We start from the raw sequence: 12,464 nt of genomic DNA, 5'->3' as shown, positions 1-12,464 counted from the left end.
GAGCACCGCTGTCTCGTTGCCTCTCAAGCCACCGCAAACATGTTCCTACGCACAGCTCTCCTCTCGCTGTCCGCCCTTGCGGTGGCAAAGGAAATGCCCAAAGATGAGCTTAGGGCTGCCCAGCTCTATGACTCTGGCATCAGGCACGAGAACAACATGGCCCTGAAGAAGGTTGCGACTCCGTTCCACTACGCTCGGCTTTGATGTTAACCAGTAACAGGAGTCATGGGCTAAACAAGAGGCTGCGGGCATGTACAACTCTGCCCAGTTCGCCGAGGTCAAGAACAAGGTCGAGTGCATCAACGGAACTGCCATCACCGACACCGATGTGTTCAAGTGCAAGAACGTCAGTAAAAATAATCCCCTAGTCGGATAGCAACAGCTGACCCATGACTAGATCGATCTCCTGCACTTCTTGTCGCATGCCGAGCTTGGCAGTACCCGTGGTGTCGGATCGTCATCGTGGGGTAAGTAATATGCATTTCCTTCAGAATGGCCAATGCTTATGACTTCCAGGTTGGACCTCGGACGATGGTCGCGAGTTTGTTGCAATCGGACAGCAAGATGGTGCTGCGTTTGCTGAGATCAACAAGGAAGGCAAACTCGTCTACCTTGGACGTCTTCCAGCATACTCGACCCCCAGCACCTGGCGCGAGATTCGTGGCCAGAACAACCTGATGATCATCGGTAGCGAGGCCCAGGGACACGGCATCCAGATCTTCGACATGAAGAAACTACTCACCGTTAACCCGGCTTCCCCGAAGGTCTTTAGCAACTCCAAGGATCTTACTGGTCACTTCAAGGGCCTCCCCAGTGGCCGAGCCCACAACGTCGTAACCAACCCTGAGACCAACTTCATCTACGCCGTCGGAGCGCAGCCCAGGACCGACAAGTGCAAGTCCGGCATCATTTTCATCGACATCACCGACCCTTCCAACCCAACCACCCCTGGATGGTAAGTCTGCAACCCTGGGAATCATCAACATGCAGCTGACATTGTATCTCAAGTGCGTCGCAGGACGGTTATGTGCACGATGCTCAGTGCCTTATCTACCACGGCCCCGACAAGCAGTTTGAGGGCCACGAGATTTGCTACGGTTACAACGAAGACTCACTTTCCATGCAAGTCAGCACCTTTGATCAAATGAGCAGCACTGACAAGGCCCAGTTATGACGTAACGAACAAGAAGGCTCCTGTTCTTTTGTCCGTCACTTCCTACGAGGGTGCAGCATACACCCACCAGGGCGCTGTCTTGGATCCCAAGAACCAGAAGTACCTGCTTCTTGACGACGAGTACGATGAGTACGACAAAGTTGGCCCCGGTGTCCCAGGAAACCCCATCACCTACATCTGGGACATTTCATCTCTGCGCGCACCAAAGCAAACCGGACTGTACAGGAGCGGAGCTAAGGGTGTCGATCACAACCAGTATGTTGCCAACGGTTTCGCATACCAGTCCAACTACGGCACTGGTTTCCGCGTCCTGGATGTCCGCTCGATTCCCCAGGATCCCACCGGTGCTGGTGTTAGGGAAGTTGGCTTCTTCGGTAAGTTATTTTTGCCACCCTTGGTATTGAAGAACATCAAAATTGATTATGATAGATATTTACCCTGAGGATGACAACATGCCCGGAGGCGGCAGCGTTGACTTTGTTGGAACTTGGTCGAGCTACGCGCTATTCAAGAGCGGTCACATCCTAGTCAACACTATGGAGCGTGGCGCGTTCGTTGTCAAGTTGCAAGCGGGTTTCGACAAATAAGCAAAGAAGGAATAATGATAATGATGGCCTGGACTTTCTTGTATCTAATTGAGACGTGGTTCTGTAAAGATCTATCGGTCCTAGTCGTATTCGGCCGGTTGCGAGTGTGGCTTGACTTATCAATTCGTAATTTGACCAATGCTACTCGGCTCTATTCCCTTGTGTTTGCCCGCTTTTTTGATCATATACCCGTTGCCAAGTCCAGCGCATAACAGCCATAGTGGTAGCGAGGTGACGGCTGCCGAGGCTCCCAATTTAGACTACCACAACCAGCCACTTTAGTCACACATTGCATATTTTTTGATCAAATTGAGAGCAACCTGCTGCTAAGCCGAGAGCTTCTCGAAGTGTTTCAGTGGCGGGATCGTCGCTTTGCCCCTTCCATTATCATCCGCCCTGATTCTGGCGCTATCATGCCAAGGCGATTCGACGGGGAATGGATGTTTCTTGGCGGGGAGTGGATTCTTGGCCGCCATCTAACTTCCCAATCAAGTGTCGTCTGGCCGTGAGCTAGGTATGTCCGAGAGATGATGCGGCTATTCTCCTTCCTCATACAACACAGCATCACGCAGCCAAGTCGACCTTCATCAATTTCGTCGCCTTCGCCCCCAGCCCTTCACCCGGCTACCCGTCACCAATATCCCACAGCATGCCTTGAATACCCATTCCCCGGTTCCCGAACAGTGGCCAACTAGCCATCGCAATAGCAGCTGCCTGAATTGGTTAGGCCAATGAGCACGCGACTATGCTAGCCCAACTCTCATAGTCATTTACGAGGACGTCCACCAGAGTATATAGAGCCATGCAATTCCGGTTGGATCTGGCACGGCAGCCTTCTCAGTCTTTGCTCATCTCTCATTCTCGATATTCAAGATGAGGTTCGTTCCATTCGTTGCGCTCGCTGCGCCTGTCCTTGCCCAGGTTGGTCCCAAGCCAAACCCAAACACAAAGCCCGGCAAGCCTGGAAAGCATCACGATAAGCCTAAGAAGCTTGTCACTCCCAAGGATCTGATCAAGGACATTAAACTTGAGGATCTGCTCAAGGGTTCCCAAAAACTTCAAGACATTGCCGACGAAGCTGGCGGTAACCGTGCTTTTGGTGGCACAGGACACAACGCGACCACCGAATGGTTGTACCAGACTTTGTTGGCCACTGGCTACTATGACGTGTACAAGCAGCCATTCGTTGAGCTTTTCACCGCTGCTACGACCAAGCTCACTGTCGCCGGTGAAGATATTCCCGTCTCTTACATGACCTTTGGCCCCTCTGGCGATGCCACTGCCAACATTGTCAAGGTTAACAACCTGGGATGCGCCGCCGCAGATTACCCTGCTGCTGTTTCTGGCCAACATGCACTCATCTCTCGAGGCACTTGTCCCTTTGCCGAAAAGTCTACCCTAGCAAAGGCTGCTGGTGCTGTAGGCGCACTCATCTACAACAATGAGCCAGAGCAGCCCCTCTCAGGTACCCTTGGAGGTGCAGGCAACTACGCTCCTACTGTCGGCATGACCAAGGAGGCTGGAGAGGCTCTCATTGCTAAGCTTGGAAACAGCACTGCACTTCAGGGAACCCTCTTCATCAATGCTATCCAGGAAAACCGCACCAACTACAACGTCATTGCTGAGACAAAGGAGGGCGACCACAACAACGTCCTCATGATTGGTGGCCACACCGACTCCGTCTACCAGGGCCCTGGTATCAACGATGACGGATCTGGTACTGTTGGTACTCTAGTCGCTGGCCTTGCTCTCACCAAATACAAGATCAAGAACGCCGTTCGTCTTGGTTTCTGGGGTGCTGAGGAGTTTGGCAAGCTTGGATCCTTCTACTACATGAAGACCATCAACGGCACTTTCGGCGGCAGCACCGCCGAGGCCAACAAGATCCGTGCCTACCTCAACTTCGACATGATTGCCTCGCCCAACTACGTCCTTGGTATCTACGACGGTGATGGCAGTGCCTTCAACTTCTCTGGCGCAGCCGGTTCCGACAAGATCGAGAAGGACTTTGAAGAGTTCTACGAGGAGCGCGGCCTTCCCCACGTTCCCTCCCTCTTCACCCTCCGCTCCGACTACGCTGCCTTCCTCGAGAACGGCATTCCCTCCGGCGGTCTCTTCACCGGTGCCGAAGTCCTCAAGACCCCCGAGGAGGCCCAGCTCTTCGGCGGTGAAGCCGGTAAGCCCCTCGACGGATGCTACCACCAGGCCTGCGACGACATCGACAACCTCAACCACGAAGCCTACCTCCTCAACACCCAGAGCATCGCAAACTCCGTTGCCAAGTACGCCGTCTCTTTCGAGGGTATCCCCAAGGCCAATGCTACTCTCCGCAAGCGCGGTGCTGAGTCGGCGCGCTTCATGAGCAGGTTCGACCACGGTGGCCATGAGCACCTTGGCCAACCTTGCGGTGCTGGAAAGCACGCTATTTAAAAAAAATTCATGTTCTATAATGATTTGTTGGGGGGTTGAAAGGAAAATGATGAGATGATACCATGAGAGAAATCTTTTTGTAAAAGTAGATGAAGAATAATACCCGTTTTTTTTGGTTACTTTTGACTTGACTTTTGCTATATCTGGTGATTGAATGCTGTGAAACTTTCGATTTCTATCATTTTATCTTCGTAGTTGAGTTATATCGTTGTTCTGATGTTAGGGCCAAGGACATCTAGTCCATCTCTTCACCACTCAAGCTCGACACTCCTCATCGCTAATATCAACAACATTTTTTTTTAAAAAAAATATCCCTTGATTCAATATAAAACTACAAGAAGCGTACAAAAAATTACCTATACATTCAATCCAAGAATTAAAAAAATATGTAGAAACCTTCTTCCCAAAAACTTTGGCCGAGATTACACTTTCTCTCCTTCTCCCCCCGGTAATCTGGGGGAAAGGGAGAGAGGAACTCCACAAAACGAGCATTCCGGTGCCACTTTCCACCTCGTATGTTCACAAGATTTGCAGTACTCAGGAGTTGATATACTGGAGCCTAGTACTACCCATTTCTTATTCACATAGTACACTTTTGCATTCAACATGTGCTTAGCGATGGAAGTATGTCGCATATGATATCTTCCTGGCGCTGTGAGGAGTTAGTTATACGTGTGTGTTGGAAAGAGTGGGGAAGGAAGGACAAACTTTGGGGAGAGTGCCGGTGGTAGGGTCGGTTGAGAGAGAGTCCTCGAGATTGACTGAGCCGAGGGTGCCGGAGGCTTGGCGGCGCTACGTGGAGGGTTAGTTTATATGCCTGCTAGTAGAAAGAATTTAGGGCAAGGGGAAGGCGAACTTGGCGGGGAAACTCAGGGAGAGAACCGGTAATAGGGTCGATTGATAGAGACTTATCGAGATTGACTGAGCCTAGGGTGCCGGAGGCTTGACGGGGCTGTGAGGAGGGTTAGTTATATGCGCGTTAGAAAGAGCTGGGGTAAGGAGAGTGGCATCATTCTACACTTACGCCCAGATCCACTACCGCAAAAGGTTGTATAGCCTCTGAAACATCTTGCTGGCGCTTTAATGAGTTAGTTCCACGCGTATGTTGGAAAAAAATAGTGGGTTGGGAAGGACGAACTTTGGTGAGAGCGCTGGTGGCAGAGTCAGGTGTCATTGGGGAGGGCACCGCCGCAGTATCAACGGTTGGGGAAGTGACATCCTCAGGAACAAACTCGGTGATAGCGCCGGAGAGCTCAGCCGGAACCTCAACAGGTCTGGCATGGGCGCTTGAGGCGAGGAGGAGGGAGGTTAGGAGGAGGAAGTTCATGGTGAGGTTTTGTTGGTGGTTTTGTTGGTGATGGAAGTAGTTTGGTTGATGGGATGGATACAAGGTGAATGTTTCGAAGAGTGCCTTTTATATATTGGTCTTGTAGATCTCGATTTGACAAGTTCATTGGAGGGTGCTTTTCATAGGTGGCGTTTGTCTATCTATATTTCGCAAGTCTTTTGGGGCGACTTTCGGAAGTCTTGGTTGGAGAGGCGGGGAAGATCGTCCTGGATTTCTTGGATGGTTCCCAAGCGAAATGTTTGTATCGAGTGGGCTGACTTTGGTGCAAATCAGCTTCTAGAAGATGTCCTTTTTTAGATGCTTTTGGTCGGTTGGATGGCTTGGCGAGGAAGCCACTTTTCACACAAGATCTTCTCATAATGCTTGAACGTCCTATTTGGGAAGAATTTTGCGTGATCTGGCCGATCCTTAAGTCTTTGAAATTTGGTTTTGTGGGGTGGGCTGCTTGCGGTTCGTTTCTTAGGAAGGCACATGGAGATGTAACGTCAGACACCGATTTATGACTGAATGTACTCACAGGTGTTTATTTTTTGAGATTTGACGATCCTATCGGCTCCTGCATACATCATAGAGCATCGAGTCTACTGCACCAGTCTAGCAGGTTCGTCTTGCTAATGCACACATACGCAATGTACAGTTCACGAGATAGACGGTACCTCAGTTTTGAGGCTAGTTCGTGGGACAATTCATGATAAAACTTAACTAGATCATGCGTATCAGTGATTGTAGAATTTTGGCTGCCTTTCCTAGTTTCGATCAAGTGCTGATGATGGATGCATATTCACATGACAGTAGCGTAGGGTTCGGAGATGGCTAATGCTAGAAGCCACCAATGATAAAAGACACTCCAGAATGATAATTGACAGAATTTGAAAAACTTGACATTATATGAAAACGGTATGCCCATTGCATATGCTGCTGTAAAGAGCACTGCTTATGCGCGCTACAATCAACGCCCAGCTGCAGTGTATACCTATTTCTCTGCTCATATCCATCACCTACATCAATGAAAATCATAAAATAAGAGCAGTTCGAATAAGCTTTTGCCAAATTTTACCCCCTTCCTCTACTGATGCAATGCACGTAAGCGCGCAAAACTTTCTTGTAATTGCGCAGGGCAGGCGGAAAGACAGGGGGCGAGGCGGAACGTGTCTGGAGCGCGGAACCAGCGTGTACCCTGATGGCTGCCACGCAACATCATCATGTCATCAACGTTTTCTTACACAGTACAAATGATTCGCCATTCGAAACCTTTTCGTAAAGAAACATGTACTTCGTTACCAAGAACACATAATATGAAATCTAACACATCCCTTCTTCAATACTGACACGAGCAGTCCGTATTCCAAGTCGCACGACACAACACACACGTCGCATCCCTCCCAGCATCCGCACAATGCCATTCCCAAACCTCAAAACAAACCCTATGCACACTCTTCCCGCACCCGTCTTTACACCACACAGTCTCTTCTTCTTCAGCCTCTGATGCTGCATCTAGCGCATCAAGACATATTGCGCACGCTGTGTCACCAGATCGCCGCGGAACATGATGACAACCTTGGCAGTCGCACTCATCATCCCAGTCTGCGCGACAGATAACGCAGGTAGGGTTCCGACCATCTTGTTCGCGTTGTGTGCGCCAGGCTTCGAAGCAGGATTTGTGGACGGGACGGCCGCAGCTGGATTTGCACCAGACTAGGTCTGCGGCGGGGGAGTTGGAGAGAGGACCGCCTTCGTGGCAGATTGGGCAGGGATCGGAGAGGAGGATGCGACGGGCGTGGGGACGGGTGCAAGGCTGTGGTTGGAGAGGGGATGGTGATGATGTGAGGGGATCCGTTGCGTTGTCTGCGGATGAGGGTGTAGCTGTTCTTGAGATTTGAGAGATAGAACTTGGTGGAGTGACAGTCTGAGGTGTCAATTCTGTGGAATCACTGGTGGATGAAGTTGTAGAGTCCTCGTTCGAGTCGGATGGTATCGAGGAACGTCGTGACGGCGCTGGTGAAGAAATTTCAGATACTGAGGTGCTAGTCATGGACGTTGTCTGCACTGGTGGATGATTGTTCGATAAAATCTCCAGGAGTTCGTTCGTACACCTCATCGTCTCCTGTATCATGTCGCGGAGGTTCTCAGGCTGAAGAGACGTAGTGGACGATATGGGCGATGCCGTTATGTTGGATGGCGATGAATTACTGACTGAAACCCTGCCAGTTGGAAAAGCTGCGTATATCTTGCTGCTCCACTTGTACACCATGGAATCAACCTGTTGTTGATGGTAACGTACACAGAGTCCATAGCTAGCAAGACGTTCAAGCTGAGGCCGTAGAATTGTAGGATCGGGCGGCTGTTGTGACATATCGTCCATGATTGATCTCATCATACTCCAGGACCAATAATTTATGTGTGCCAGGCATTTGCGACGCTTGGAGGGGGCGTAACCAACGCAACGATTATCATCGCAGAGACCTAGGACGTCTCTTGGGCACCATTGCTGACGGCTACGTGTGTTCGAGTCAACAAAAGGGTGCCTGGAAATGTTTAGAGTCATTTTGACGAAAGCCTGGAGAAAATATGTTAATGTAATGAATAGATGATTTGCAAAGTGTAGGACACTGAGTACCGCAACATCTCTTCAGTTATACTTGAAAGCGGCCACCATCATACAATCGATCCAACAGCTTGGCTTTTCACTGCCTAGGAGAGCATATTCCTAAGGTAAGAAGAAGGTCATGCGATGTGGCTATGCCGCCAACACATTGAAGGCGAAGCGCCAACTTTGCAGCGAACCAAGTCTAGCTTTCTGCCTACGTGGGATACTCTGGGAGAGTCGAAAGTCGAAGGATCATGATTTCCAAACATTGTAAGCTTTAGAACGAGGCTGTGCGTTTCCACATTAATGCATGCAGTCTGTAATAGTAAGGTAGCACAAGATTTTGGTGAGGCTGATGCGGCGTAGTCATAACACGCGGTCACCCGACACATTGAGCGTTTCGACGCTTGCTCGCTCCTATGCGTCTATTGGTGCAATTCTCAGCCGAGACAAGTTTGACAAAACTTTGTTCTGTAATGGCTGCTAGCTCAGCGTGGGGAAATTCTTGGAACTTACGTCGGCCGATAAGGAAACTTCCGTTGCGTAATACTATGGACTTGCACTACTGTACTGCCGCACTTGTTCCGTCCCTCATGAGTCCTATTGCTCGTGTCAGATCCTCTGTGATATCATGGTCCCAGATCCAGTTCATCCTAGTCAATGCATTTTGCTTGAGTGCTTCAAGGTCATCTCCTACGCCTTCTCCTTCAAGTTCCCACAGCATGCCGGCTTCGCGACTTGTCTTGACGAGTTTCTGGCTGCGTGGTCTCCTCACCGCATCGTATGCGTGAAAAGCCTTCGCAATGTCGCTTTTTGAGGTACATTGAGACAGCAGTTCACTGAGGATGTAGACGTCCTCGATGCCCATTCCAGCGCCCGCCCCTTGGTGAGGTGTCGAAGCATGGGCTGCATCGCCGACAAGACATAGGAGTGGCTTGGTAGAGTAGTAAGTTGGCGCGGGTGGATGATCAAAGAGTGCCCAAATATCAGGCTTCTGTAGGTTCTCCATGATGGTGCGCACAGCGGGATTCCAGTGTTTGTAGTCGTTCAACATGTCTTCACGAGTCGTCTGCACTACCCATTCTGGTTGGTCCCATGTGGGGCGAGAAGAGAAGGCTACCACTATTGATGTCTTAGCCCGAGTAATTGCGAAAACCAGATGAACCGCTTACCGTTAAAGAGTGTTCCGTTTGCGATGGGAAAGGTAAGTACATGACCACGATAACCCATGTAGAGCTGCGGCGTCTCCGGTGTACCTTTGCCCATTATATCGATAGCCTTGGCCATGGGTATTAGCCCACGGTAGGCGTACTTCCCGGAAAAGACGGTTTTTGATGCCATAGAGTCGCCGAGCAGTATAGATCGCGTGCGCGATTTGATTCCATCGCATCCCAGTACAGCGTCATGCAGTGCCGTTGATCCATCAGTGAAATGAAGAATCACCTTTCCTGAACCATACTCTGCTTCTGTGATGTTTTGCAATCTCTTTCTGAATTGCGCAATACCCTCCGGCAGCAACTTGACTAGTTCATTCAAGAAATGCGCCCGGTGCACCCCTCCTCGAGGGCCTGTCCTTGCTGGCATAACGAAGACCTCCTCCCCTGATGTAACGTCTTTCTTCCGCTCGTCGCCAACCCTCACAGTAAACCACCGCGGTGGTTCCGTCGCCGTATTTCCTTTGCTGCACTTCTCAAATGCAGCTGCAATGCGTGGATCGATGAGTCCCATGGTGCGAACCATGACGGGTTCAAAACCAACCCCTGCACCTATCTCCCCGAATTCGTTGGCAGACTCATAGAGTGTGACAAGAATGTGTGGGCAATTTTTCAGCATCGCGATAGCGAGTGTGAGGCCTGCTATGCCACCCCCGACCACTGCAATGCTGAGGGGATCCGCTGCGGCCGCCATGATGCCCAACTGGAAAAAAATCCTTGCGTGATAGTATGCTGATGTGATGCTCGATGCGAGAGACCAATCGGACCAAAATGTCAGGATATTGGTGAGTGATGTTTCCTTTTGCCACTCGTCTTTGCACTATTAGAAACAGGTGCGGTACTGTAATAGAAGGGCCTATGGAAAAGTTATCATGCCACCGGGAGTAAACGCTTAGACGCGATATTGGGTACCCGGCCATATGCAGCACACTCTCCCTGTAACTATCTAACTGGGTAGGGATTTAGAAACGATGCGCTAAATTTTAGTGCTGCTCCTGACAAGCATTAGTACACCCCGGCTACTGCACCCAGGTACTGATCAGACCCGAGTGGTGGATTTCCGGGTTGTCAGGGTCAGGGCGAGAATAACTTTGGTACTTGTGTGACGTCTGACACGTTTGGAACACGAGAGTATGCAGTGTGTATCTATTATTATTATCTTTTTTTTTCTCTAGAATGCAGCGCTTGACATTACTCCCGAACGACCTTGACATCCGTAGTGACGGTGATGCCCTCGAAAACAAGGTCCTCACTTCCGCTCTCACTACTTCGAGGCCGGCTCGTCGTAATGTGTGCTACTGTTTTTTTGCCCTCCATGATGTGTTCCTGGCTCTCGCTAGGGCTGATGTCTGCATATGTGTCTGGCCGCCCCCTGCTCCCGCTCTTAACATTGCCCATGGCATAGGAATGGGAGGTGTCCGTTCCTCCTGGTCCCCTTGCCGCACTGAGAGCATTGCCTGTAGGTCTGCTGTTGCCATACTGCTGATACCCACTGCTTGCCCCCCTGGTACTTCTCCATTTTCTGGGCCACAATGCCGCGATAGTTTTGCGCAGACTAATCAGACATGCGCAAATGACGCCAGTCGCAGCTTCGATGAAGCTCCATAGATTTGTTGGAGCAGACTCCCAGGTGGGGTCCTTGGTTCTGAGGGTCAACGGCAGCGTTCCCATGCGAAGAGCGGTCGTTAAGCAGATGAAGAAACCCATGGAGAAGAGGACTACAAGGCCAACTCGTGAGCCCAGAGACATGTTGAGGCGCACGATGATTGGCATTGGAAGGATGAATATTGCGATGTCAGTGATGAGATTTGTGATTGCGTTGGACCAGCTGTGAAGATAGTCAGTACTGGTCATACAAACGTCTGGTGTAGTCCTTACCGGTGTCCAAAGAAGCTGATACATGTTCCTGGTATTGAACGATCGTACACGCGGGCTATCGGTGTACATTGGAAGATCACAACGAATATGTATGATATCGTCCATCCAACTGATACCGCACCGAAGATCTTGCAGATCAGTCGAAAGCGGGGCATGGGGAACACGCGGTAGTACAAGGCAATGAAAGCCATTTTGTTGAAGCCATTCGTCAGAGTGTAGAAGACTTGCGTGAGCCAGAAGAACTGCAGACAGCCTGTCAGCTGGTTTTCAAAGTCATTACATCCACTTCACTGACCTTGATCGCCTTCTTAAAGTTACCGCCAGACTTTTCTATGTCGGCACCTTTCAGTCCAAATCCATAGATTGTAGCCATATAGACGCATATGGCGAAGGCTATCAGCCACATCTGTCTTCTGTCAGTGTCTGTCTGCAGAACTCGCACTCAAACACTTACGTTTGCTGTAATGACCAGTGCATCTTCGATCCCCAACCAGCCCCTATTCTTGAATGTGATGGACAAGCGACATATCAAGAGAATGGTAGCGATGGAGGTCAAGGTTACAGTAACCCATCGCAAGTCATGTTGCTCACCCGGATAGGCGCTGTACATTCTCGTTTGAGCGGTGAAGTCTTACAGGCGGCCGAACCAAAGGCATGCGGAGATCGACAGAGCATCTAGTCATTCAGGTAGACTTATAGCAGATCCCTTGCTTCTCATTGACAGTTGTGCTGGAAATGCCCAGCGTTTTGTCTCCACGGGTGATAATATCTAGTTTGGGCTGTACCGGTCTGTGCATAGACTTCCTCGTTCCACTATGCATGACAAGGTATACACACTTATTTATGTAGCATAGCCTCTTCACAGCTGGGACTACGGCTTGCGCTTCAAGTTCCGCAATGCGCTATACCCATCGCAATACATGCCTGGTACACGCCCAAAACCGGACCGTTTCTTACATTGAAATCCTTCGAATGACTGTGCAGCAGAGACCAAATTTTTCTAACAAATGGAACACTTCGGAACCAATGATGATTTCCGGGTGGAATCCTTCCGTATGTAGGTACCCACTATGGCTGGTAGCTGAAGGAGCACCTTACTGGAAGGGAAGGCTTGAAAGAAAGGCCGAGCGGCCTTATATGACCTTGGCCGCATCGCTTGCTGTGGGTTTCGCATAGGGTTCTGGAGTACGGAGCGGAACGCATTCTCTATTTCGCCGAACACGAGATTGCGCAGCAGAATCCTTGC

At 50.2% G+C, this 12,464-nt stretch overlaps 7 protein-coding genes across 7 annotated transcripts; 2 read left to right on the top strand and 5 right to left on the bottom strand.

The window, feature by feature from the left end:
• Positions 1–39: 39 nt before the first annotated feature.
• COCVIDRAFT_32464 (hypothetical protein) lies at positions 40–1,761 on the top strand (the record flags this gene model as incomplete). The annotated part of the gene is made up of 7 exons (XM_014707111.1): positions 40–171; positions 221–346; positions 398–467; positions 517–955; positions 1,009–1,122; positions 1,169–1,548; positions 1,604–1,761. The coding sequence occupies 7 exons, from the start codon at positions 40–42 to the stop codon at positions 1,759–1,761; spliced, it is 1,419 nt and encodes a 472-aa protein (XP_014562597.1).
• Positions 1,762–2,634: 873 nt separating this feature from the next.
• Positions 2,635–4,191, top strand: COCVIDRAFT_10922 (hypothetical protein; the record flags this gene model as incomplete). Its single annotated transcript, XM_014706981.1, has 1 exon — positions 2,635–4,191. One exon carries the CDS (start codon positions 2,635–2,637, stop codon positions 4,189–4,191), a length of 1,557 nt encoding a protein of 518 aa, XP_014562467.1.
• Positions 4,192–4,792: 601 nt separating this feature from the next.
• COCVIDRAFT_10921 (hypothetical protein) lies at positions 4,793–5,518 on the bottom strand (the record flags this gene model as incomplete). The annotated part of the gene is made up of 5 exons (XM_014706980.1): positions 4,793–4,843; positions 4,900–4,983; positions 5,048–5,143; positions 5,216–5,269; positions 5,330–5,518. 5 exons carry the CDS (start codon positions 5,516–5,518, stop codon positions 4,793–4,795), a joined length of 474 nt encoding a protein of 157 aa, XP_014562466.1.
• A 1,339-nt stretch (positions 5,519–6,857) lies between these two features.
• On the bottom strand, positions 6,858–8,084 carry COCVIDRAFT_10920 (hypothetical protein; the record flags this gene model as incomplete). Its single annotated transcript, XM_014706979.1, has 1 exon — positions 6,858–8,084. One exon carries the CDS (start codon positions 8,082–8,084, stop codon positions 6,858–6,860), a length of 1,227 nt encoding a protein of 408 aa, XP_014562465.1.
• A 604-nt stretch (positions 8,085–8,688) lies between these two features.
• On the bottom strand, positions 8,689–10,034 carry COCVIDRAFT_83369 (hypothetical protein; the record flags this gene model as incomplete). The annotated part of the gene is made up of 2 exons (XM_014707197.1): positions 8,689–9,248; positions 9,299–10,034. 2 exons carry the CDS (start codon positions 10,032–10,034, stop codon positions 8,689–8,691), a joined length of 1,296 nt encoding a protein of 431 aa, XP_014562683.1.
• A 497-nt stretch (positions 10,035–10,531) lies between these two features.
• On the bottom strand, positions 10,532–11,828 carry COCVIDRAFT_32461 (hypothetical protein; the record flags this gene model as incomplete). Its single annotated transcript, XM_014707110.1, has 4 exons — positions 10,532–11,168; positions 11,219–11,460; positions 11,514–11,624; positions 11,673–11,828. 4 exons carry the CDS (start codon positions 11,826–11,828, stop codon positions 10,532–10,534), a joined length of 1,146 nt encoding a protein of 381 aa, XP_014562596.1.
• Positions 11,829–12,103: 275 nt separating this feature from the next.
• COCVIDRAFT_83732 (hypothetical protein) lies at positions 12,104–12,262 on the bottom strand (the record flags this gene model as incomplete). Its single annotated transcript, XM_014707196.1, has 1 exon — positions 12,104–12,262. A coding segment is annotated over one exon (159 nt), but the record flags the coding sequence as incomplete, so codon positions are not given.
• Between the last annotated feature and the right edge of the window lie 202 nt (positions 12,263–12,464).

Source organism: Bipolaris victoriae, assembly GCF_000527765.1.
Source record: "Bipolaris victoriae FI3 unplaced genomic scaffold scaffold_0, whole genome shotgun sequence".
NCBI classification, from domain to species: Eukaryota; Fungi; Ascomycota; class Dothideomycetes; order Pleosporales; family Pleosporaceae; genus Bipolaris; species Bipolaris victoriae.
This window is presented reverse-complemented; position numbering and strand designations above follow the sequence as displayed.